We start from the raw sequence: 27104 nt of genomic DNA, 5'->3' as shown, positions 1-27104 counted from the left end.
GGGATCAGCTTTACCTTCACCAGGCCATGCAATTGCCATGATGGGGCCACCTGTGAGGCTCATTATTCACCTGACACCAGAACATGCTTGGGAGCAAACTTTTCTGTCTCTGACGTGGAGTTGAAGCGATTGCAAGTACATGCAATTTGGTTTATTAATTTTTATGGGCCACACAAGCTCATCCACACAAAGCTTATCTGGACATAGATGCCTCCGTACAGTTTTTGGATCCTTTCAGTCAGAAGGAGCTTGACAGTATCAAAGAGGTAACTTAGCTATATGGCATGCAAAAAAAAAGTACCCCGCTAAGGCTGATCACATCAAACCCACCCCTTTGGAAGGAGCAACAGCGCTTTCCAGGCAGACCAGTGGGAGACAATGTGAGCAAAAAGTCCCCCTACATGATTTTTCAAATTTGATTTTCATGTAGCTAATTAAGAAGGACAATACCCTGATTTTATTAAATGTAAATAATTTTGAAATTGCTCACTTGTTTTTAAAATCCCACCCCTGGGTACATCATTCTGAAATCATGGGAGGATATTTGATTGAGGAAGGAAAAACTACTAATTCTTAAACTTTTATTTTATCTTTGATGATGTTGTTTAATTGAAAACAGAGAACAGCATTTAATACTCTTTCTAAACTGCCTGAAAATAAAAAAGGAAAAGGTGCTCCCATAATTTGAGACTGCACTGAAACAATATCTTTATTGCTATTGCATTTTTATGCTGTAGTTTTTTCCTTCTTGTCTTATTTCAATAAAACCGTGGTTTTAGAGGAAAGAAAACAAGAGTTGTGGCACATGCATAACACCTGCAAACAAAATAACATTAATAATTTTCATTGTGTTTTTTCCCCTAGTTTAATAACATTTGCTATTTTAACTTTATTGAGCGCACATTAACGCAAGAGATTTGTCAGTACATACAGAGTAATCTAGCTCCCTCTGTTTCACTGTGGTATTTGGTATATAGCCTGTCAGCACCATGAAATTACGCTGTTTATGGCAAGTAACAAGAGAAAGAAAACATAATGTGATCAACCAAAAGAAAATTAAAATATAATACCTATTAGGACCTGTTTTCTTTACTTGGGGAAAATGTAAAATTAACTTTGAGTTTAATTTACATATTATTATGTTTGGAATGTGCAAATGACTTCATTGATCGAATAACGCACCAACTATTTGATAAAACCACATTTCAGAAGGAGTTTTTTTATAGGACTATTGAAAACCACTTAATGTACCAGCATTAGTTATGTAAAGTTATTCAGCAAGAATATCCATTCATAAGCTATAATATTCACATGCTAATATTGTAAATTATTTCTAGGTATTTCTCAAATGTGGACCAGTCCTTCCTGCTCAAGAAAAAACAGTACAACAACAACAAAACAACAAAACCAGAAAATAAACAGATCCTTTTTTTCCTTTTGTTTTAGAATTCATGTCTTGATAAAAACATCCACCAGCTCTGCGTACCAGACTTAACTCTTTGCAAAACTTCAGGCATGAACATGCTCATGTTGCCTCAGAAATGCTGGGGGTCCATTCAGTTTAACTGAATACTCCTATGTATGTAAAAAATATTAATGTTTTGTAACATTTTAAAATTAAGAGTTTAACATCAAATGAGAACACTGGACAAAACATATGGTCCAGTCCAACCACCAGCAAAGAAACTAAAGCGAAAGGAAAGCACGATGATTGATCTTTCAGAGCCAAAATACTTGCCACCAAAAACGTGGCTCCACCTGGCTTTGAAGAACCTAAAAGTGTCATTTGAGAGCAGAATTAGTCAGTTACCTCTTTATTAAATCTTCTAGGAGTTATGCAGTGGAGCATAAGACTACAGCCCTGCAGGTGCTGCAGAGGGGAAGGCGAGTAGTGGCCTGCAGGGAGATCAGGCCTTCTCCTCTCTGCCCCACCACCAGACCAGGCCTGGTCGTCCAGCTGACAGCTGGCTAAATGATGACTCTTTTGGTGTTCTGAACATTAATTATGCTCTTTTATCTCCTGACGTTCTTCTTGATGCTACACATTTCTGAGCCGTGACAGCACATCACTTGCAAAAATAACCAGTCGACCAACTTGCCCTGTTTCCACCTCCTCAACTTTTCGCAATGCTGTCATAGAATCAGAGAATCACTGAGGTTGGAAAAGACCTCCAAGATCATCTGGTCCAACCATCACCCTACTACCAATGTCATCCACTAAACCCTGTCCCTAAGCATCACGTCCAACCTCTCCTTGAACACCACCAGGGACGGTGACTCCACCACCTCCCTGGGCAACCTGTTCCAATGCCTGACGGCTCTTTCTGAGAAGACGTCTCCACATTTCTAACCTGAACCTCCTCGGGCACAACTTAAGGCCATTCCCTCTAGTCCTATCACTAGTTATCTGTGAGAAGAGGCTGATCCCCATCTCCCCACACCTTCCTTTCAGGTAGCTGTAGAGAGCAATAAGGTCTCCCCTGAGCCTCCTCTTCTCCAGACTAAACAACCCCAGCTCCCTCAGCTGCTCCTCACAGGACTTGCGTCCCAGGCCCTTCAGCAGCTTTGTAGCCCTTCTCTGGAAATGCTCCAGGCCCTCGCTGTCCTTGTAGTGAGGGGCCCAAAACAGAACACAGCACTACTGCAGTCCCCACAACCAACATGGCCATGCAGTGGCTTCCCAGGTACTTCCCAGGACCTTGTCAGTGCAAGTTCCCCATGCCCCAGCCCATTACAGCCTTCCAGTCATGCTGCCAGAAGTTTCCTAACGAAGAATGAAACGTGTATTTACAAGGCAGGAACTGTGCAGAATCATGAAGTTCGATTGGCGGATATAATTACAATTCAGTGGGATTATATACACAAAATTACTTGGAAATAGATACAGCCAGTGCCCTGGGGAGACAGTATATACCTTAAGTACAGCGACGTTAACAACAAACAGTATGAAATCGATTATATGAAAACAAGCTGAAGGCAAAATAAAGCTTTATCTGTCAAAAGATGAATATGAGAGACTTTCATACACCAACGCACAAAAAAAAATAAATAAAATAAAATGAGAAAACTGGAATAACCAAGGACTAAGAAGTGACAAAATAGCGAGGAGAGAGCTCTACAGGGGTTGTAGGCAGGTGGGCCATCCTCTGGATCCAGTAAGGTGCTAGGAGATAATTGAGTATCACATCAGCTACCTAAGGTTATTGCCACCATCTAAGCCAGGTGCCCTTTAGACGCTGTTCCCTCTTTCCAATGACTGCATAAGAACTTGCCCTCCCTACCAGAGTTGCTCCTAAGTTAAATGCCAAAAGCAGCTTTAACTAGCTTGTGCACCTAACCTTGACAAAATCACTTGAAATCTCACGATGACACAGTGAATGACATGCCCACATACTGTATAAAAATCCTAGCTCTGCAAAAAAAACACATCAATGAACTACATTAAAAAGTAAAGGAAAGAAAATCCTACTAACATGGCTTGAGATTGGCTTCTGCTAGACATTTTCTGTTCTGAGCATTCAGTGAATATTGTAAACTATTTGCTATCCATGCCTTCAGTTCCTATTTGGCATCGATTTAGACAAAAGCTATCAAAACCAGATTACGTTTTCTGAATAACAACATGCCTCTCACCTAAACTCTGCTGCTCTGCTCAACAAGGCAGTGCTTTGTTTCCCTTGCTTAGGGCCAGGAGCTCTTCCTAAGACCACAAAGCCTGGTGCTTGGCAGACAAAAGCATTAATACGAAAGCCTGAACAGCTACCATAAGGTTCGAGGTGACCCTGCACCTCAGCACCAGTACACCAGCAACCTGGATGAAGGAGTCTGTGCTTTATGGGCTGCTAACTGACTTGCGTGCGGTAGTGCTAAGCTGATGTATTTTGGGGGTTTACTTGACGGACTGATCACAAAACATGCAATTATGTTTATACATAGTAAATTCTATTAGTTTTCTCCACTTCCTGTTGGCTCGCATTATTTCTTCTTATTGCACTATTAGCTTCAGCAAAGCATACAGAGTATTAAATCAGTTTGCAGTCAATATCACATACCATCTTTGCTGTACTCCTCAGCAACGGCCACAGAGACCCCCAGAAAAGCTCTTCAGGTGGCCAAAGTCCTGAAAACTGTGAACTGATTACTGAAATATAAGCATTGGCTGTACTCCATGTATACAAGTAGTTTATAGTTCCTCTATGTGCAGTGTAGCCTGCTGGTACTGAGGTCCATGTGAGTGCAAGGATTTCACATTTAAGAAGTCATATCCAACTTTCACAGCTGCAGAAAAAAAATTATGTGCCAACAAATTTCATCATTTACCAGCTCCTGTGCTAAATGAGACCACAGTAAACGGATCAATGAGCACCCACCTTCATCCATGGGGCCCACCTGTAATACATAGCTTCATCCAATGTTCACTTTCTGCCCACGAGGCCCAACTAAATATAGATTGCAGCCAGTGCTGTTATTTCTGCAGGCACCTTTAACAGGTTGCGTTTCAGATTCTGGTTGAAGCCTTACTCATGGGCATGAATCAAGAGGTACCTCAGCTACATGCGAATAACATACTGCAGCCCACCATCACATCATCTTTGGATGAAATATAAATCACAAGTGATTCATATTTATGCAAGTCTTCAAACGACTGCAGCTTACCCAAACCGAAACTCATTTTCACACCTCCCTAGTGAAGGTACTACCATCTTTCAGTCTTTCTTCCCCCTCTGTCTCTGATGCAATAGATCAAATGATAGAAGAGTTGAAAGAGAACATGGTTCCTGCTCTTTTACTACTGGAAAATGCTTTTGTTGGTGGTGCTGGAATTTTCACAGAAACATTCCCTTTTACATTGGAAAGAGGCATTAAGAATTTTAACTGGAGATGAAAACATGATGGTGGAAAGCAATGCTTAAGGAATCTTAATCAGTTATAATAATGGTCATTAGTTAAACATTCTTGTTTCAATCTCCTGCACTACTTTTTCTTCCCATTATTCCCATGAAACAGCCACAAGGCGTGCAACAACATGTCAGGATAATGTTTGAAACTGACTTTTCTAGTCAGTTCTGTTTCTTGCTCTGTGACCCATACTAATAGGATTCGTACAAAATCTAGGACAAATTAGTGACTCTAAATATTCCCAGTAAAATACAACAAATGAGATGTTCACTGATATATCGAAGGCTTTTAAAATGGTTTTATTGGTTTCCAAGAAACATTAGAAGATAAACTAAGTTCAAAATAACAGGGAAAAAAATAGTTACCCTTTACATCTCCTTTTTCCTTAAAATTTTCCTTCCTGTATTTTCCTTAAAAATCATTTCCTTACACAGAAATACCCAGATCACTATGAGGTGCTGGGAGCTAGAGGCTTGGGTTGAACAATCAACCATGGCAAATTATTGAACACCCATATAAGAACTGGTAAGTGTAACAAAAAGTGAATGACACACAGCAAAAATCAGGTTATTGGTGATCATGACTCTTCACACCCTGCAGGACTTCCAGCAGCCATCTCTTCTTGGTGACAAGAAGACTTTCAATGTGCTCTTTAGCAAACGCAACAGTACTTCCCTCTGCTGGCTTTTTCCAGCAAAGATGAGAGGCTGCTGCTGCAAGCCACTAATGAAGTTATCCTGCAGTGGAAGTTCTTCAAACGAGGCTCTCCACAATTACAACCACTGATGGAAACAGCAAACAGTCTGTTGCCAAGAGCAGATAGTGAAGATCAATTTCAGGGATATAAGCATAAGAGGCACATGCATTACCCTTAAGCACAAATTAGGACTATCCTTCAGAGAAAAAAAAGTGTAAAACTAAATAGCCAAATCACCAAGAGGAACTTCATGTAAATTCAAAGCCTATGAAATGAAGTAAGTGAGGACCATAGACCAGAACCCTCTTCTCATAACATGGGAGATCTGAAAAGGTCCTTCTCCTGGCCCCCAGTGGATAGTCCTTTGCTACAACAGGTAACTGCACTCATCAACCAAGCTAATTCCTTCTGAAAAACAGGTAGGTTATTAGTCTACCTTCCTAAAATCAGACCGGCACATCAGAATCTCATCCTCCTAGTAGGAAACTGCATCTGAAGTCCTAAACTATGTTTTTTCACAGCCAGTGTATTTTCGTCACTCCCACGTCAACTTCCTTTTGGTTTAATACCTATTATTACCCAGTCTGCTTCATTGGGTATTTCTCCCTTGACGAGCCAGTAGCACCTCTCCACCTGACCTGGCTACAAAAGCCAGCTTCCTTTATTTCTAATGCACTACACATCTGACCACTCACTCCAGCAGTCCTAGTGGCAGCTCTTCCAGCCAGAAGCCCCTTCTTCGGGGTCACTAGGGTATGGAGAGTATGAGGTGAGGGTCTACAGCACACATCCCAGAAAAAGATCTCAAAATTTCAGAAAGTCAGAGGTATCTTCCCCTAACATCACTGGAAAAACCTCTCCTCTGACTAGTATACCTGATGTCTCTTGGCTTAGGCTCCTAATTGTATTTCAGTTTGCCTTCTATAGTGGAAAAACATCAAGTACAGAAGTTTCAGTGTTGCTTCTGAGTAGCTAGTTAAGATTAATACAATGCATAGTGGGAATTTCATTTTAATAGGACACAGAAATAGTGGTGTTTTACTAAGGAAATACATAGCAACTATGAGAAAATATGTATAAGCTTTTCTATTGCATGCATGGGGTTAAACTAAACATTTTTCCATCATAAAATCTTTTGGCACTTATTTCCCAGAGGGCAAGTCAGTTTTACTTTCACTTTATAATAATTTGATCCGAGCTGCTATCTCAAGTAAAACTTCTTTGCTTATTCAACTACACACAGACCAATCTAAATGATAAGATTACGCTCAATTACTTTACCGAAGTTCATAGGCTGCATAGATAGACTTCAATAATACAGCTCATTAAATACATTTTTCTTATATTACTTTTTTTTTTTTTCCTGAAAAGAAAAATATTTTGTAATTTTTTTTCTTGCCTGGCAAATTTTCTAATACCTTCAAAAATGATGTAATGCTTCAGTACAAAAAGCACCACCTAACTGGAAGATACCATTTTTCCCATGAAAAAAATTACAATCTAACAGACATAAATAGGTTTCTGTCAATAATTTAATAAGAATGCAATTATACATTGGCATAAATGCTAATAGATTCTGATATTTGGCCTAAATTAGTTTCTACAGCTTATTTTCCGTTAATTAGGTGCGCTCCCAAGCATAGATTCAAAGTCTTCAACAATCACTTCCAGGAATGTGCTACGAATGAAAAAGTACATTCATCAAAAACCAAAGTGTTAGCAAAACGCAGTTTTTAATAATACTGAAATAGTATGACAATGGTACAGATTTAACTGGTTCTGAGAAAAGTCATGAAACAACAGCTTGGTAATGACTAGCCCTGCACACCGCAATATGGAAGAGAAAACCTGCTTAACACAGATCTTAACACAGGACTGCTTTTACTAAGAACAGCATGCAGCTTCTATATACCCCTATATCTTTTTTTTAAAAAAAAAAAAAAAAAACTTCAGTGAAGTCCAGCATATTATAGTTAACTAAAAGAAAACTAAAACTCACTGCTGACACAAGCACATACTTCTGGTTCTCTTTTTAAGTGACTTTTCATGTGACGCACAGCGTTGGGAGTTTTGGTCCTTTCTTTCAATCTAACTTTGGACAACACAAATGCTCTGCTGGTTGCTGCCATACAGCTTTTCAGGAGTCTGAGGCTTTTCCAGCAGCATTATATTTCACAGGATACCGACATGATCACATCTTGCACTGCCAGTGTCCTGAAGAGCAAAAGGTAGGAGTAAAAATAAGCTCTCTCTCAGAAGCAAGGGCAAGAATGGCCTGAATGTAAAACTGCCATTTTTTTCCTCAAACCTGATGCTTGCCATTTGTTGGTGGTATCAGATTCGTTAGTGTTCTCTGCAGTCCTCTGGCTGCAACGGGACATAAAAACCTTTTCCAAAGGCCAGTGACTGAAAAGGAATCCAAGTGAAGTCTGTTTGAGTTTCCAATTGTATTACAATGAACAACCAAAGCAGAACTTTGCCTTCAGATCACAGAGGTCTTACCTCTATGCAACAGAAGAGATTCCTTTTAAACGTGAGAATATGCAACAGGGCCCAATTCGGAGCCTCTGAATTATTTACGAGGCTCTGCTGGACCCTGTATGAGTTAAACCATTAACAAATACGCTATAATCAGCACTTCCTAAACATACCGCACTGATTACCTTCTTGGTTGCGGGCCAAGTTAAAGAGCTGGGCTGTGATCTGCACAGGAGCTTAAACGACCTTTGAAGCAAGAGAGAGCTTGCTTTCTTGAGTAAAACGTGCCAGGCTGCTTATATTGCTGCCTCCCTTTACAGCACCTACAGGACTTCTGCAGTCTCTGGGGTATGCATGCACCCTCTAGATGTCTAGGTATCAATTCAGGAAGTTCAATCCTTTTAATAATACATCAACAAAAGGAGTAGGATATGCACAACATGGGGCTACAGTCTCAAATGACAGAAATCAGCACACAGCAGTCAGTTACATCACACAAAAAATTGCTCCAGAAGGGTATTGGAGATGCCGAGTGACTGAGTGTCTCCTCCAAATATATATATATATATATATATACACACACACATTTATTTCCAAATACGCACAAGTATGTGCGTAACATATTGAGAAGAGAACTCGAGTATTTGTACATAAGTAATACCTTATGAGGGTAATTACTGTTCTCACGCTCCTTCTTGCAGCAGAACATGAGGAAAAGCACAGGTGACTCTGGAGACCATCTTCCCTTACAGCTCTTTTCCACCTTGTCTTCTCCACTGTTCCTCTAACTGTACCTTCTGATATTTCTGGCCAAGTACTAACCTAGAAGTCACTACATATGCTTTCAGTCTCACATGCTTTGGTGTAAATTAAGAGAGACTACGTTGAAACTAATACAGTAAGCCCAGTTACTTTCCCTCGTTAACCTAAATATCATAATTGTTTGCTTACATGGCAGACTGCACTGACAGACAAAACTCTCTCAAGGCACAAGGTCTCCTTCATTCCACTTAGCTTCCATAAATTACCACGCTATCAAAAAATCAAAATACTATTCAGCATCATGGCACAGTGCACCAAGACTGGAATTGCCTCAAACAGAAATCTCTTTTCCAGTTTCATTTTCAAAACAATTAAAAAAAAGAAAAGTCATCCTTTTAAGTCAATGGGATATTTTTGTATCTTTCAGAAGATAAAGACAACAAATACCTTCTCGTAGAAATAATACAATGCATTCTTATCACATTTTCTAAATAAACCTTTGAAAGATTTAAGGAAGGAATGAAGAACGGAGATTTGTCCTTTCAGCATCTCCAAAGGAAAAGGCTTCTATTTCATTTTCTTGTTTTTCCATCAAAATTAGCATCTACAGAACAGCACCAACACTCAATGAAAACAATACCACCTCTTGCTAGCATACCAACTTTTTTTTTTTACTTTTTTTTTGGGGGGGGGGGGAGAGGGGGATGGGGAAAACAACAAGGTTTTCATCTGTTGAAGAAAGAAAAGATACTCCACCTTAAGTTCCTTCCCCCAGACAGGGTGGGAGACAGACCAAGATAAATAAAGATAACTAAAATAATCTGAAGTGCCTCCTTAACCCTTGTTACCAGTGGATGTCTTTGAAGTGCAGTGGAAACACTTGTAATTTGAATAAATTTCCATTCAAGAATTTCAGTACAGAGGACTGAGTTCTAATGCTGGTTAGCTCAGTGCCAGTCCATTCAGCTGACTGCTGTTTTCCTTTGCAATTTCACTTTGTTTATAGGGGTGCTCTGTATTCAAGATACAGAATACAGGCAGGATTTGGGGTACCTGTGAAGTTAATCCTATTTATGTTAATACAAATATCCGAGTATCATGAACCTAATAATAGACTAACACTACTGACATAATATACAGTTTTTCATATTTAGATCTTTGCCCTATAAAAATTAATTTCACATTTGCTCCTCTCTTTCCACAGATCCACCATTAAACCAGTTACAACTTTCCCCAATTTTATATATATACACACCTAAAGAACATTTTGCTGCTAAATCATGTATCTGCTGCAATTCCTCTCAATTAAAAGGCTTCTTCCAGTACTAATGACATTAAAAATGAAAGAGAATTATAATTTTGCCATCAATTATTCAAAGCACTAAATACAAACAGCCTCATTAACACTATACTAGCTTGGAGAGTGAAAAAAAAGATGATACGTGAAAAAACAAACACTCCCCGGTTTCCCTGATCTCTGACCTCTGAGCTTAAAATCACAACTCTGCTGCAACATCAGCTATTGCATTTTGCCTCAAGGCAGCTAAGAACATATTATGCGCTTAAAAATCAAGGGCCTTCACCCATAAAATGTATAGTCTTGCTGTACTTGAATAAATGATAAAATCAGACCCAACGTGCCTGCTGTGTCTCTCAGTCAGTTTATGACACAATAAATACTATCTAGAAAATACTACCCAGATAAAAACACACAGAGCATGATCAGCCTCCAGAGCTGGCTGCAGGTTTGGATCTGAGCAGGGATTTCACAAGCGGAGCCCCCATAGCTCTGGTGCTAGAGTTGCAGACAATTCCCAGTCCACTCTTCAAAGACCACCTCTGCTGGTGCAGAGGAAAGCAGGGACAGCTCAACTCTCCTGCGCTTTTTACATGGGAAAAACACATCAGATGGCAAATAAGAGTTACGCAAGCAACTGGTTTTGTAGCATGAAGTGAGGATGGAGAAGAATTTCAAGTGAGGTGAGCGTTACTCATGACAATGAACGATCAAATTAATAACAGCATTATCATAAATGGAAAAGTAATAGTCATTTGCTAATACCTCAGAGCTAATTTCTGTGCTGTTAATTTTCAAATACTTCCTCACGCTCGCTAGTCTAAAAACTATAACTAGAAGTAACATGACAGAATATTATTATTGAGTTTCTGTAATGAGCTCTTATAATATCCTGAAAATGTCTACTTTTTGTGGAATTTGTGCTTTCGGGCATATCATTACCATATTTCCCCACAGCAAGTACATTTAAGGCAACAATAGTATGCTTGGCTCTTAGCGCTTGCATTTCAAAGCTACTTATTTGTCATTAAGGTGAAATCCATTTGTAGTTCCTGTTTACATTTGGCAAAACTACAAGAACATTTTTCACCAAAAGGATCACACAGGAGAAGTAAAAGCGAATCACCTAAACGTATCAAAACCACCTCCTAAAATGCTTAGTAAAGGTTCCCAGTGGAGCACAGAAAGGCCAAGGTACAGCATTACGCATAAAAGTTTCTCTACATCCATCCCATTCTCTTCTTCCCCATTCCCAACTTTAAACAATTTGATTTTTTTTTTTTTTCTGCTAGGGAAGATGACTGCCAGGTGCTTGATGTTCTTACCATTAGAGCCTGCCTGTGTCTCATAAGCAACATATTAACAGTACATCCTCTGAGAAGTTCGGGGATGAAGCTACAGCAGACTGCATCACCCATCTGTAAGGACATCATGCCAAGATTTCTCCCCTGCACCTGAAGGAGAGGCACGCTCTGTGGCCACTGCTCCTTCCTCCTTGGCAGAGAAGACACCTCTTCATCTTCATGTGCTTTGAAGACTTGATGTTCTGACGGTTTGGTTGAATCATTTCTGCTCATGAAGGGTAAAATTCAGCTGAGGTCTGACGTTATGAAGCAACGTTGTCTTGCTGGCACATGGCACAACCTTGTTCTTCCAAAACCAGCAGTTTCTCTGCAAAGTCCAGCAAAGGCCTCCATATTTCAGAATATATTTTCACCATTTTGGAGAAAAGCTTTGCTTCAGCTGCACCTACAAGCTTGATACCTCTTGGGAGAAGGCTGCAGCTCCAACTACTCTGTTTGGGAGCAAGAAGGGTATCCTTAGCAGTGGCTGAGGAATTAACCACAGAATTTAACACTTCTCACAAGTCAGCTCCAACCCTATTGCCTGGCACTTTAAAAGGGAAACAAGAACCTGCCCCAAATGTACCACAGACGTGCACACGATGCCACTTCCTCCAGGGAACCTCGCAAGGACAATGTATACAGTGACATTAAGCAACACTGTGAAATTTCCCTGGGAATATTCCTTGTAAAGGAATCATCATATAAAATGCAGAAACTCACACTTTCCTGATACTGTCTTAGAGAACTTCAAGTGCCATCAATGGTGTCAAATTATCCTGATTTATGGATAGCCATCCTTGAAGTACTGGCTTTTTCCAATATAAAAGCACGTATTTCCACAGATATACCTCTCTGTATCCCCCACAGCCAGTTCTCTGAAAAAAAGAAAAACTGGATTTCACTCCTTTAGTATTTTTAACCACAGACACGTAATAACAACAAAGAAAAAAAAAATCAAGTGCCATTAAGACCCTGCAATCTTTCCTCATACGAAGCCACAGTCATTCATATTATTCAATTCTGTATTTGTTGTCGTTGCTTATCAAAGAAATAGTTTATTTAACCAGCACTGTGTAAAAGCAACATGATTACTTCACAGTCCCTGGAGAACAATTCAAGAATCACCTCCTATATGGAATGACAACCTTTCCTGAAAGTTATGCTTCTCAGTAACAAAATTATGGCAAAACACACGAGGAAAGAAGAATGTCCTTTCCCTGCTCTGGATCCTGGGGGCAGACTGGAAGTCATACCCACACAGAGTGGACTGGCCATGCACCTCTGCTGTCAGACTAATGTGCTGAGCTGCAATTCAGCTCCACCACAGCCAGAATAAAACAATAAAACACAACAGGAAAAAAAAAAACGTTACAGAAGAGACGGCAAAAGAAAGCATGTCTTGATCATCTCAGGAGAAAGATTCAAAAGTTTTTTTGGTTTGGATGATGTAAACCAAAGAATTAGCCTCTAACACACAGCATTAATGGCAATATAATGGGCACAGAGCACGAGCAAACATGTTTTGCTAATATTTGTAATTTGTCTGCTTGCATGAGTTCTGAGCTTGCCCGCTGCAGCGACACAAATTCAAGCGGGAAGCAATGTCGTCTGCTGCACCTCACTGACTTTCATCCGCTCCAATTGTTTGGAACAATCACACTGCATCTAAGCATCCTCCTCCATAAAAAAAAATGGGCTCAATAATACGGACCTCCTTCGACATGCTTTGAAATGAGCTGCTGATGACAGCTCCTGAAGGGCTAGGGATGTGCATTGTTTTATTCCCCGTGCTTGCATCTGTTTACAAGCAATATCACAAGGTTTTGTTTTCCTCTTAATACGCTGTATCATCTTCCAAATTACTTTAATGTTGTGACATTTAGTTATATCGGCATAATGCTTTTACTGTTGACAAATATATACTATAGCAGCGTGCTGAGGTATCAATCAAGAAACGAGAGCCTCTGCTTAATGCATTCACTCTTACAATTTGAATTCAAACAAATGTTTATTCCTAGTCGGTATTGGTCTTGGCACATACAACAGACAAAAGAAGAGTTTAATACAGTTTAATTTGATTTTTTTTTTTTGGAAGTCAACAGAATGGGGCTGCTTTTTATATATCTGCTTGTTTTTGTTTTGGAGGGAGTGAGGTGCAGCCTCTGGGGATCCTGAAGATTCTTCCCAGCTCCATGCATCTACGTGTATTAGAGAGATCACACTCCATAAAATAGACAGTACTGGAAGACTTGCAATAAAAGATCAGGAGATGGTGATACTGAATATTAAGAAACACTTCCTAAACATTTATTTAGAAATACAAAAACCAGAAGCAGATCATTGTGAATTAACTGCTGTGGGACTGGTTCCGAATACAATCACAGGTCTACCACCAGAATGGAAGCAGAAGCAGCGGTGGCTGACAGTAGACGCTGGAGGTACCCATACGGTATCGAGTGTTAAGGTTTGACGATCTGATCAGACACTTCTGGAAACATGACAGCTGTCATGAGATTATTTGCTGCTGTGTTCTCCCCGTTTCAAAAGCACTGAAGTTTATCTGGAAAGCATTGCAGTGTAATCCTCGTGACGCTTCACAAGCACACCCGTTCTTTTCTGCACTGGCAGAAATGGAAGAAAAACTGATTAAAGTTCTGATGGTACCAGCTACTTAATCTCTCAGGAGCTGTCACGCTCAGTGATGCAAAGCCAGGAGTATCGACAAAGTGCTTCCAGACCAGCGTTACACACTGTGAACTCTTCAACAGCCCACGTGTTTAAAGGAACAGAGGTTTTCATAACTCTTTTTTAACGGGTAGCTTTAGCTCCCATGAGCTAAAAGGCTGGCTATACCATTCATTAGAGCTAATTGGAATAAAAATGCCCCAGTGAAAGCTGGTGTTTTAAAATTTGACACTTCTGAAGGGGAGGAGTTTATCACAGATCTTAGGAGGAAAAAAAACATCTGGAAAGGAAACAGTAGAAACAAGTATTGGCGAACCCACCAGGCTTCATAGTTTTTCATAGCTCTTGAAGTACTCAGCCCCATACTACTGCAGGCTTCTAAGGATAACCAATAGGGCTGGCTTGAGTTATAAGGCAGAGGGCATTTCACTGGACCAGAGCCACCCTTTGGGAAACCTGATATTGAAAACCTGAGGTTGGTTTTGTTTCCTTTTTTTTTTTTCCCCATAAGAGCCTACATCCCAAGGAGGCTTCCCACCATGCCACAGGAATGCTTTGTCATCTTCTATCCCCAGATCTCTTCCAGGGTGCAGCCGGGTCCGTGGAGGTGCACACGAGCAGCCCTGCGACACTTCCAGTGCTCTGCAGATGAGCTTCCCCGAGCCTGAGCAGAAGGCAGCTCCTAACAAAATTGTCATTGCTTCCCTCCTCACTGCTAGAAGTCTGGCTCCTTTCCAAGCGGTAGTTCATCACCTAGATTAGATCACTCTATTTTTCTTATGAAAAACCCTAGGCCTCTAAAGGAACAGGAGACGGAAGGTTTAAAACCAAGCCTGACAATAAGCTAAAGAAGTTACTATTGAAATAGCTCTTTGTGGCATGAAAAGGAATATTAAAGAAGCTTACTTTCTGTCCTTAGACATCTGTCTCCTTTCCTCTCGCTCATGCTCACCTTCTTCCTTTGGCTCAGTGTTTTACAGAGAGGCTTTAAAGAATGCAGCTGAAGTGGGAATCAGCGCTCATGATCAGTCATTCTCAAGGAAAATGTACCACAGCATCAAACGATGTTGGGCACAGAAAGAACAGAAAAGGGTGCCTCCTAAGGAACATGCTCCCTTTATGTTGCAGTTACGGTGGTTTGTTCATAGGAGAACCATTTCCACGCACAGTAATCCCTTCAACGCTGTAGAGCCATCAGAGAGGTGTGAGCACATCAAGAGCTTTTCATTCTCATCAATGAAAGGCTAAATCTCTGCTTAATTCCAAAACCAAAGCCTTTACTGCAGGTTTACTCTGCAGAAGAAAAACAAATTATTTGCTGATCATTTGAAAAGTCGCTCTGCTACTCTCACAGTGACTCTGAAGAACCAAGGACAGATAAAACTTCTTTTGCCATGACTTCTTAGTCAAATTCAGCCTCAGAGTGTTTCACCTGAGCATGACCTTGGAGTAGTTCCACCAAAATCAGCAATTTATTTCCCTGACAAACGACTGATTTACAGCTATGGTTTCACTAAGACTCACATCCAAGAGAACTTCCATGAAAAATTAAAACAAGATTCTCACAAAGACCCCTGCTTTGCCAATAAGGATGACTTTTGGAGTTATTTAATATACACAGCAAATAATTTTCCCATTACAACTGTCATAATTTTTCTCTCTTCTGTATTTCTGCTGTTGATGAGTTAGAAACACTGAGGCAGTTCACTGATCAAACATTAACTAGACAATCCTTAAAACAGAGGGCTTAATTTTATTACCAGAAAAAAAAAAAACAGGCTGGCATGGGCATACATCTCAGTCAAATCACAAACAATTGTGAGCAACAGACTGGCGAAGAGTTTGTGAGGCCCCATGCGTTGACCCAGGACGCGAGGCAAGTCAGCTGTGGAGCAGTGCAGCCACAAAGCTCTTCTGGTTTCCTTATTTTATCTTCAAAGTACGCCTCCGTGGCCATCCCTTAGAGGGTATTTTTGCATCTTTGAGGTCTCATGCAGAGAATTTTATGCTCACAAAACGCATCTTCTGTAGTTTTTAATTTCTTACATAACGCGAGTTTCCCAATTCACTTCTAATGAGTTTAAATGGTGTGTGGTTTTCTCCGCCTGCAGCAGTAATAAATTATAGCTCTTTTAGAAGGACAGGCAGTCATCCTGCATTTGGATTATCAGACTGTCTCCGCAGCACTGTACCTGTCACTAAGCATCTATGACAAGGTGGTACGAAGAGGGCCAGCATCACATTGCTGCACGTCACAACCACCCTCAGGCCACGATACATTGCTTCCACAACTTGCACGTGCTTAAGGGAAAGCATTTAAAGGCTGCTATTTGTTAAACTAATGTCTGATTTATTTGGGAACATAAGAGTGCAATAATCTACGCACAGTTTTGTCCGAGCATCTACCCATCCAACTACAGGTAACAGCATATTTATGGGAAAACATGTCTGTGGCTGCAAAGGCTCCTTTTTCATACAGTCTTTAATTTTGCTCTGTTCAGTCTATTGAGCAAGTTGGTTTTGCCAGTTAGCCACTTTTATTTATCTGCTTTTATCCAGTCTCATCAGAAGGCAACATGCATTATCAAAGCCCGCTGTCCATCACGGCTGAGATCAGACAGGGTATTAAGCAAAGTCTCCCACTCCACTCATTGAGCTTACATGCCCCAAGATTGATTAAATCTGAAAGTAAAGCCAATGAGCGTTTTCCTACCATGTGATGGATCAAAGCTGACAACAGGACTCAAAAATGTTGCTGACTGCTGCAGAGCAGCTGCGTTACACCTTGTTTTGTGACAACTCTAAAGTTTACATTAAAAGAAATTATAGGCAGATATACAAATTAGATATAGATCATCAGTACATTTTACTCAATTGTGATAGAAAATCTTTTTTTTTTTTTTTTAAAAAAAAAAAAAAAAGGAAGGCAACATACATTTCTACGCATCACTGATACCGTGAGTTCCAAACCATTGAGTTATGGCAACTTCAGTGCCCTGTGTGGCATGGACAGACAGAAGTGGACAATCCTGGGCCTCGTTTTCTTCCTTTGGAAGGAACTACAGGACAAACCTTGTGATGATGGTGCAACTTTACCTGACCCGTTAAAAAGTTTGAAAAGGGGCACAAACGGTGATATTTGGTGTGTAATTATGCGTTAATGAAATTAATTCACACAACATTAGTTTAATTAATGAAGAGTTGTTCAAATGAGCTCCCTGTCATCTTTCCAAATTTTAAATTATGACATTATTCTGCACAATGCCAGAAGAAGTTTAGTTGTGTAACTGCCCTTCCCCAGTTAACCACGTCACCAAAAGATCAAACTATACATTTCTCTCTCCTTAAAGAGGACCACAGCTGACAAAAATGCTGTCCAGCCATGTTCCTCACTTCCTTTTTGAAAACAATTTTAGGTCCTGTTGCTCCAGGGACTAACCTGAATGAGCACAGAAAGCACATCTTTTTACTTCTCTTGTAAAAGGCATATTCCCCTGGCTACTACAAGAGAGGAGAAGTGAGTCAGAAAAATCTTGAAAGCAAGGGAGGGAAACAAAACAGCGTTGGGAGAAAGATTTCTCTCCCAGACCTGCCTTCCAATTTTATATCTGTATTTCACAGAGCAGAAAAAAAAAATAATTAAAAAAAGCAACTTAACACTTTCCTGCATGCCTGTCTTACAAGATCTGCCTGCCCAGGATCACATCACAGTGCATCGCTTCTACATGGCAGGAGAAAGGTGAAGGGGCAAAGAGAGGCACGGCACAGGATGCTGTGATGTGATGTGGCACAGGACCTACCTGAGCTGCCAAGAACACTTCCAGGAATGTAACGACTTGCCTCATTAGCAATGAAACTAATGAAGTCTGACTTTTCACAGCTTTGCGGCCTGTCTTTATTTCTCCCTGCTCTACTATATGCCCGCCTCTCCATGACTCTGACATCCCTTTCAGCTTTTGAGCCCACCTTTTCCGTAACACCTCCACGAGCCACATCTCCTTTTCCTAACAAATGTGATAGGAACCAGCCTGTGACGGCATCAAACTTGTTTGTGTACAGATCAGTGTGCAGACAGGGCGATGCTATCAGGACTGTTAACTTAGGAAGAGAAAAAAAATAATTATACCAACCCCAAGCTGACGTATTTATAAGAAGAAACTTAAAAATGTGCCTGGAAATTCTTTTTTTTAAGTTCAGTAAGATACTGAAAAACAAACAAAAAACACCTTAAAAACGTTTTAGTGTCAGATAAAGGAGAGCATCTGCACTGAATATTCTTGTGCCTTGGGCCAAGACAGCCTATTATAAAAACCTGAGACATTTGAGAGCTCAGCATCCTACTTCCTAAATATCATCTCCACATCAAGCAACCGCTAGCCTTCTGCTCTGCAAATATATTGTGTTGTCTAGCCATTTATCAACCCTCGTACACCGGTGCTCTTTGTTATGCGGCACTCCTTGCAGTATGGTCTTCCTGAGCTCGGTGACAGTCTTTTCACATCCACGTGAAGCCTCTGCAGCACCTCTCCGATACAAAGTATGCAATGAATCAAGGCGACCAACAAAAACTGACCGCTCACCTCTCCATTTGTCTTTTTGTCCTTAGACTGGGAGTACCCTTGAATTCTGGAGAGCAGCTCGGATACGAGGACTGATGCAATAACATAAAATGGAAATTTCAAGACTTTCACATGTCAGGTTCTGCTCTCAGAGATGAAATTCCAGTACAAATACAGGGAGACCAGGACAGGACGATATCTGTCTGAAAATTTACAAACACTCTTTGATTAATGATCCTTAATCTCATATATATATATATATAAAAGAAAGAACAAAACAACAACAAAAACCAACACATCAACCATAGGATAGAAATATACAGAAATATTCTGGGAAGAAATCAATACACATCACATATATAGCAACACCCTAACAGAGGAGAAGGACAAACAGGAGAGGACACGAAGGGAAGGGAATGCAGAATGCAGCACTGATGGGGGATTTTGTAAGAACAAGACCATGCCGCATTTCCATTTTTTCAGTAGGAGATATGAAAGCATCATGTGCTTTACTAAATAAAACATCTGCTTATTTTAATACTTCCATACTCTTAATACATGTCGTGTACAGACATTAATTTTAGAGATAGCATATCTTTTAATTAAAGTGCAAGTTTTATAAATCGCTGATACACTGCAGCACCCATGGACATCCATTAAGCATCTTTCCAAATGTTGTTTTTTTTTTTTTAATCTCTACATGTAAATTTAAATATCTAAATGTAAATATAAATTTATTTCCTGTTGTAAAGAATCTAGCCCCAACTGGTCAACTATGCATTTCTAAAAAAGACCTCGATATTCTGAGTTCATGTCAACTGCACCAGATTTCTAGGGTTTGGTACTTGTCTGTTTCCTCAAGATTTCTGTGCTCCAGAAAGGGCTTACAGTTTTAAATGCATTGTGCTTTGTGGCGTAGGCAATTATGGACCCAGTGTAATGGTGCAGTGAATGTCTTCATGGGTATTAAAACACCAAATCTGAAGTTAAAAGTGAATTATACCTGTTATTATGATACAATTCAAGACAGAAAAGACATTACCTGAATCTTTGTGGGAATTCTTCCCCTCTCTTAAGTAACTAAAGATCTATTCAATACTGAAATAGTAGAGTGACAGCATCATTGACACCCTTCCCTAAGAGCTGCGCCCATCACAAAGCACAAAAGCTCACCCAACACTGGGTGATGAACTGAAAGATCAGTTCTGCATAAAGCAGGCCACTGACAGCCTTTTGGACCCTGATATGGAAGATAAGGAATTCCTCGACAGCTCCTCCTGTATATAGCCAGAGAAAGAGGAAAACTTCTGCAACTGATGGTGTTACAACTAACTCCACTTTACGTTCCCCATATGGCTCTTCTTTGATATCAGTTCTTTGTAACAGCATATTTAGATAACTACCACCAGTTTGAAATCAACAGGACACATTAGGAACTTACTTGACCTGCTAAATTGTTTTTTACGAGGCAATTGTCACGTAGTGGTGCAGTCACACTACCTGTATTGCAGCTTGTATTTACAATAACTTCTCCACCCACTAAATTCATCTTCCCTCAATGTCTTTGACTGTTTCAAACTGTCCACCAGCAGCCTTCTTCAGTAAATAATTTTCTCTTGCTTTCTTTTCCCTGCAAATAAAAATCTGTTGCACAAAATCAAATTACCCTGTGACACTGGGGCTAGAGGGGTATCCAGTCGAGGACAGCAGCAGGTGAACTGCCCAGGGATCTCACAGCCACCAGCCTTGCACAAGGTGGGATGAGGAACTCCCAGTTTTTTGGTAATAGGTCTCCCAGGTTGCTTCCACTCTCCCTAACTAGCTAGGTCTGAACATCAGCAAAGATGTTTTTTAACATCTTGACAGAGTCCCTCTAGATGCCTAAATACATGTAGTGTCATTTTCTGAATCCCAAACTTCTCCAAAAACTAATTTTACAGAGAACATGCCAAAAAGAAAAAAAAAATGTTCAAAATAATATGTTCTGTAAAGAACTGTTGCGTTTCCCACACACACACAAAGCATATGGCTTATATAAACTGTAAGACAGCCCAACAGGATATAAAGGCTATGTTAGTACGCATTTGGGATGACTGCTGTACCTCACTCATGGTTTACGACTTATACAGAATGTAACAACTTCAAGCTCACTCTGCTAAAATTTTGGATCCTGTATCTTCATATTTTATCATTGCTTGGGCTGAAGCTGTCCATGTGTCATCTAGCCAAAGCCAGGGACCCTGGGTATCTGTGCTTCACTTAATGCAGCCTGAGGGGAATCACCTTTTTCTCCTTCTTGCTCTGGACCCGAGCACTGCAACAGAAGCTGTCCTCGGTCCCTCCACAGCCTGTACCTGCTCAGTGCCACCAGCAGCACCTTGCAGGGCCATCCCATACTCCCAGGAATAGGAAAAGTTGGTCAGATGCAAGAAGGAACCAACGTGCATCCTCTGCTGCCCTGCCTTTTGCACGTGGAGTCTCCTCTTGGTCATGGGGATAGCACCAGGCAAAAATGTCCACTGGAGAAAGGCTCCAACCCGTAAAGCAAACAAGTAAAATGCCACAAGCCTTGCTTATAGTTCAGCACAGACCTTGGGAAACAATGAGTCAGAATAAACTTACTCCTTATATCAACCTGGTTTTTGAAACGACATGATGAGACTTGAATATTGCTAACTGGTGCACAAAGAGGCTAATAATGAAAGTGGTTTTTTTTTGCTGAACACACACACTTAGTCTTCAAGTAACAGATTGGGAAAAAAAAAAAAAAGATTAATTCACAGGTAGAAATTGCTGGCAATCAGCAAATGAGCAGCAAGTAACAAACATGAGTGGAAGACAGCTGCTGGATCTGGTCTTTTCTTTCAAAAAAATGTCAGGCTACAAACTGTTTTTTCTAAGAATTATATATATATATTTATATATATATATATATATATATAAATATATATAAAACAGGCAGAAACCGAAAGCTGAGACCCAAAGCTGGCAGCATTACTGGTTTGACAAGGCAACCACGTTCCCATACCAGTGGAGAAAGGGAGGTCACGCCTCTGTTGGCAACCGACCCAGGAGCCCAGCACAGCTCGGCAGGCTGACGGTACACTCATCCTCACACGTTTCATAAAACCCAAGCAGCAGCCAGCTATCAACAGAATTACTCCGAGCTGACACGCCAGAATGCGTCTCCGACTTCTCAAATTTAGCCAAACCCGCAGATTATCCCAAATGTGACAAAATAAATATGCTTTTCTACCCTCAGAGGACGGCGCTGACCTTTGCTAACAGATTCACTGAGAACTAACTGAAATGCACGGAGAAAACCTGCTAAGCCTATTAGCTACTTACAGGAAAAGTATCAGTGCAAATAATTACCAGCAGTATCAGTAAAAAAAGTATTATTTTTGTGTAAGGGCAAGTACCCAACTACTTCTTAACCAAACAACAGAATAAACCCTCGCACGGGAGACCAGTTCATGAAACTTCATTCCAGTTTCAAGGAAACAAAGGCCAATTTTGTCATTCAAAGCTCAGTTTGCCCTTTGTTCTTAAACGGGCAAGCTACACTGTTACTGTTAGCTGGACATAATCACACACAGACCGGTAAGGTAAAACATGAAATTAGCAGGGCATTACGTTTTTACATTTGACATTTAACGTGGCAGCGCGTTTGACATTAAATGTGACAGTGTATCTTAGCTCAAATAAAGGCTACTTCCAGAGAGTCAGCAGCCCTTAACGAGTACGTGATCACTAATATGCCCTGGTTTTCGTTTGGGGCGTGTGCGAGTGGAATCCGTCTCTTATCGCTCCTGGAAAGCTCCTGCTGAAATGGACACGGTTACCTTTGGGAAGAATACTGGCACCTAACCAAAACTGGGGAGGTATCTTGGGACCAAACGCTGCCTCGCAAACCACGTCTGCTTTTTCTTTTTTTTTCTTTGCTACGATAAAAATCACAGAAGCGTATTCATTCCCATTACTTAACAACGGAACCTATAAACTCCTGCTGATTCCTTTAGCCATTTCTAAAGCATAATTTACAATCCTACACTGCAGATAAGGGTACGCTGTTCACAAGATTAAAGTCAAGGTCACGTACTGCACATGCACTGCTGCCTGTGAAACACAGATCGGTTTCACAGACTCCACATATATTTTTAGAAGGGGCTGCTCAAGCCCTCGGCTAACAGCCCTTGAATTACAAATGTGAAGATAAACCTTGACTTAAAAGGTAAAATTTACGGCTTCTGTATCAAAACAGACACAGCCCTGCTGATTCAAGGAAGTACGGCCGATCCTTTCATCCCCTCACAGAACCTGAAAGGGAAATCCCCAACACATTCAGTAAGAGCCTTCTGATGGAGACAAGAGTGAAACTCCCACAGACTTTGGTATGATCACAAGTAGAACATCTTTGAAAAAAAAAATAAAATCCTGCCTTTGTAATATGTCCAGCAGCTGCCCCTACACATATATATTGTACCATCTTCTCAACAAGCACTTGTGTCAACTATTTATACTACAGCTACACCAGAAGCCTTAACACCAGAAAGTGAAAGCTTTACGACAGAAAAGGCTTCTGCCTTCCTCTGAAAGCACGATTTACACAAGGTGTCCTTAGCAAACATCACCAAATATCAACGATCAGGAAGAAGTGATTAAACAGACATGCACTAATTTTTATTACCACGTGCTACATGTAATGGGTTGTCACCTCCAACATGGACCCCTGGGCTTACTTCATGGATATCTAGACAGGAACCAAAAAAACTCAACACATAAAAAGTGAACAGCAAAATTGTGATTTTTATACACCTTTAATGATGGAAAGATCTTTGAGGCATGTCCCAGATGAACACGCAGAGCAAGACACTATTGTTAGCCACCTAAAAGTAGAGTTTGTTCTCTTTTACCTAGAGGACCTGGTTAAGGACACTCCTTACCAGAAGGGATTAAATGGCAACACCTCTGTGCAGTACTGAGGCACGACACCTTGAACAGCTACAGGTTCCTTCAAGAATCAGCATCTGTACAGTCAGGACTTACCCATAAAGCTGACATGAGGCCATCAGAGATCCAAAACTTCTGCCTCATCTCCCTCACCTTCTGGCAGGTCACAGAAAATGGTTAGGTTGCTACATACCTGAAAGCCCCACCAAGTTCCTCTATGTCACTTGGAGGAGGCCCCTTTACTCACTTACACTGCTGTAATCTGCACATGAGCCACCTTCCTTTCTCCTTATTTCATCAAGGAAACAGAGACCTACAGCTTCAGAAGCCATTTGTAACTTCAACATCAATGTGTGAAGACCTTCAGCAGTGGGGATACAGCTACGTGGCTAAATAAAAGGGGGACAAGGAATAGGTACAAGCAGCATGCTCATCATCCACACTGCTCCACTATCACCCGGCTCCTGGCCTACTCCAAACAGTCAGCTTTGAGCCAGACAGACACGTAAGGCAGGGAAACTTAACCTTACACAGTATTGCCATTACCTAGAGGCACAAGTTCTTGACTAGAGGAGAGATGCCCCTGTTTTTAACATGAGGATACCTGGCAGGACAACACATGTGGATACACAGCAATCAGTTTATGACACCAATCTTCCTCATAGATGTGAGGACCCCTCAGGATGAATGGACGACTATTTATGAATTGAATAAAGCATCACAATTCTCAAATAAAAATGTAAAAAAAATAATAAAATCCTAAAATAAACACTAAACTTCTACAAAGGGCAGAAGGAATTTGCAATCTAGGTCCCTTTACCATAGACTACCCTGTGTTTTCAGTTAGCTAAATTACGACAGATTCTAAATTATACTTTGTACGTGTTGTTTCTGTTGCTTTCTGGAAATATTCTCAAATACATACTGTCCATGTCTTAGTTCAGTAAACTGCATGACTAAAGTGTAATTTAGTAGCCTACATTAGCCATAATATTTTGAAATTGAGGTAAATAGACTCCTAACATGCTGCCTTTGCAGTGACCTCTTACTTGGGAAGCCAGACAGATCCACTGGATGCCATTCACTAGCAGATAAGCTTAATTTCAAAACTTGGGAGACTCAAGAGAAAAGAGACTGATTTTCAAGAGTTTTTGTAAAGCCATCTGTCTAAATGGCTAAACAATGGCTTTGGTTATAAAGCACTAATTTTTCAGAATCTTGGCCTGAATTTACCACCAGCAGTTTCTCGTTATCCAGCCTTCAGTGGCGCAACTAACATTGCTAAATTTCAGACTTTGAAATCAGCCTATAGGCTCGTGGCTAACGGGAGAAGAGAAACTCTTCAAACTGCTGTTTGACATTATTTTTTTTCCACATTCCCCTAGAGGGAAAAAGTCCAACTTCCTTATTTTTTGTTTCCCAGAAATACTTGTGCGCGAGAAAGCCAGCTTAGATTCTACTACAAAACCTCCAAGAAATGAGAAAAAGGGATGATAACGTGAAACATAATTTAAAGATGGGTCAAAGCAACAAGTTTAGGGCATCCAGAGTGATGTTATTTACTCCGTTCTCTGTTTTGTTGCTGTTTGGTTTGGTTGTTTGGTTGTTTTTTTGCTAAGTATTTTGAAGCAGTAACATCATAAGTATCCATACCTGAGTTGTTTATTTTAGTGTACTCATTTCAGTTGGACTTGAAGCAATAGGTGGGTATTTCAGTAACACGTGCAGTACATAAACACGCCGAATGGCATGTGCGAGCAGAACTGCACAACCCGCAGCAGCAATTTCCAAACACCCACTTAACCACACACACCTGCACCACACCGGGGCTGTTTTACCACTTTAATCTCCATTCTCTCTCTTTTCCTTAGCCCCCACGGCTACACCTCTCTCCCCACCCCACCGCTGTCCCTGCAGACCCCCCCCTGCCCGCGGTACCTCGGAGCCGGGGGAACTCGCGCTCCCGGAGCCCGCCGAGGTCGCCGCCGTAGCCGTAGCCGCCCGGGGAGGCCCGGCAGGACAGCGGCTGCCCGGCCATGCCGCGGGGCCGGGCGGGGAAGGAAGGAGCGAGGCGGCTACGAAGCGGCCGGAGAGACGCAGCGAGCCGCCTGGCCCGGCCTCGCCACCCCGCCTCGCTCCTCCCGCCTCACGCCCCCCTTGGGGCAGCGCCCGGCCCCGCCAGCGGAGCCCCGGCAGCTCCCGGGGGCGGCAGGGTGTTCGCCCTGACCCCGCCGCCGGGTGTGCCTGAGGGAGGTGCTCGCCCAGAGCACCTCGGGGTGCCTGCTCCCTGCTCTGTGACCACCAGGGGCGAAGTAGAGCCTGGCCAAAGTGGCCTTTCCTGGAGCAGAAGGGCACTGGGTTGGGTAGAGTCAGAGAATCATTCAGGTTGGAAGAGACCTCTGAGACCACCTGGTCCAACCATCCCCCTACCACCAATGTCACCCACTAAACCATGTCCCCAAGCACCACATCGAACCTCTCCTTGAGCACCCCCAGGGACAATGACTCCACCACCTCCCTGGGCAACCCGTCCCAGTGCCTGACCACTCCTTCTGAGGAGAAATGTCTCCTCATTTCTAACCTAAACCTCCTCTGGCACAACTTGAGGCCATTCACTCTAGTCCTGTCACTAGTTATCTGCAAGTAGAGGCCGACCCCCAGCTCCCCACACCTTCCTTTCAGGTGGCTGTAGAGAGCAATGAGGTCTCCCCTGAGCCTCCTCTTCCCCAGACTAAACACCCCCAGTTCCCTCAGCTGCTCCTCACAGGACTTGTGCTTCAGGCCCTTCACCAGCTTTGTAGCCCTTCCCTGGACACATACTCAGTAATGTGCCCTTCTTCCTAAATCCTCTCCTCTTGCAGCACACTGCTTAACATAGGGATAACCATAGGTAGCTCATGGAAATAGCCCTTCCCTCAAGTCCACCTCCACTTTTCCTCATTTCACCTGGATGATACATCTTTGGTTGCTGCTGATAGATGGTGGAAATAGCTTTCGCCCACCTGCAGTTTGATGTGTCACACTCCTCCATCTCGCTTAACCAGCACAACTAGCCACAGGTGCTCTGTGGTCAGCGTGCAGGACCATGGCTGGCCAGAGGCCTGAAGGAGTGCCATGGGCAGGCAGGCACATACAGATAGATAACTGCAGGTATAAACACCTTTGCTTTGTAGGATAAGCTGTAACCATACACGCACAAAAGTATCAGCCACAGGAAGTTTGTTTGTTTTTTCACCTTTTTTTTTTTTTCTCAAAATCATGACGTAATATAATTTGACAACAGATTTTTGTATTTGCAACTCCGCGATAAACCCTTCAATATTTAGAGAGTTAGATGACCCCCCAGTCCAATCCTAAAAATAAAACATCTTACAATAAATCTGCATCAGACTTCCAGTAAGACAGACACTTTATTTGAAATGCTATTA

At 41.5% G+C, this 27104-nt stretch overlaps 1 protein-coding gene across 4 annotated transcripts in view; it reads right to left on the bottom strand.

Annotated features, from left to right (window-relative positions):
• Window positions 1–25914, bottom strand: part of MOCOS (molybdenum cofactor sulfurase) — a 227619-nt gene extending 201705 nt beyond the window's left edge. For 2 of the 4 annotated variants that reach the window (XM_072034892.1, XM_027451806.3), the window contains exon 1: window positions 18745–18906. Coding sequence is in view for 2 of the 4 variants with exons in the window: in XM_038174387.2 (XP_038030315.1) it covers window positions 25615–25714 (100 nt within the window). In the remaining 2 variants the exon portion in view is untranslated. Of the gene's footprint in view, window positions 1–18744; window positions 18907–25614 lie in introns of those variants that run through there. The other 2 variants (XM_038174387.2, XM_038174385.2) reach the window with 2 other exon arrangements.
• Between the last annotated feature and the right edge of the window lie 1190 nt (window positions 25915–27104).

The sequence above is a fragment of the Anas platyrhynchos genome, chromosome 2 (genome assembly GCF_047663525.1).
Source record: "Anas platyrhynchos isolate ZD024472 breed Pekin duck chromosome 2, IASCAAS_PekinDuck_T2T, whole genome shotgun sequence".
Classification (NCBI taxonomy): Eukaryota; Metazoa; Chordata; class Aves; order Anseriformes; family Anatidae; genus Anas; species Anas platyrhynchos.
This window is presented reverse-complemented; position numbering and strand designations above follow the sequence as displayed.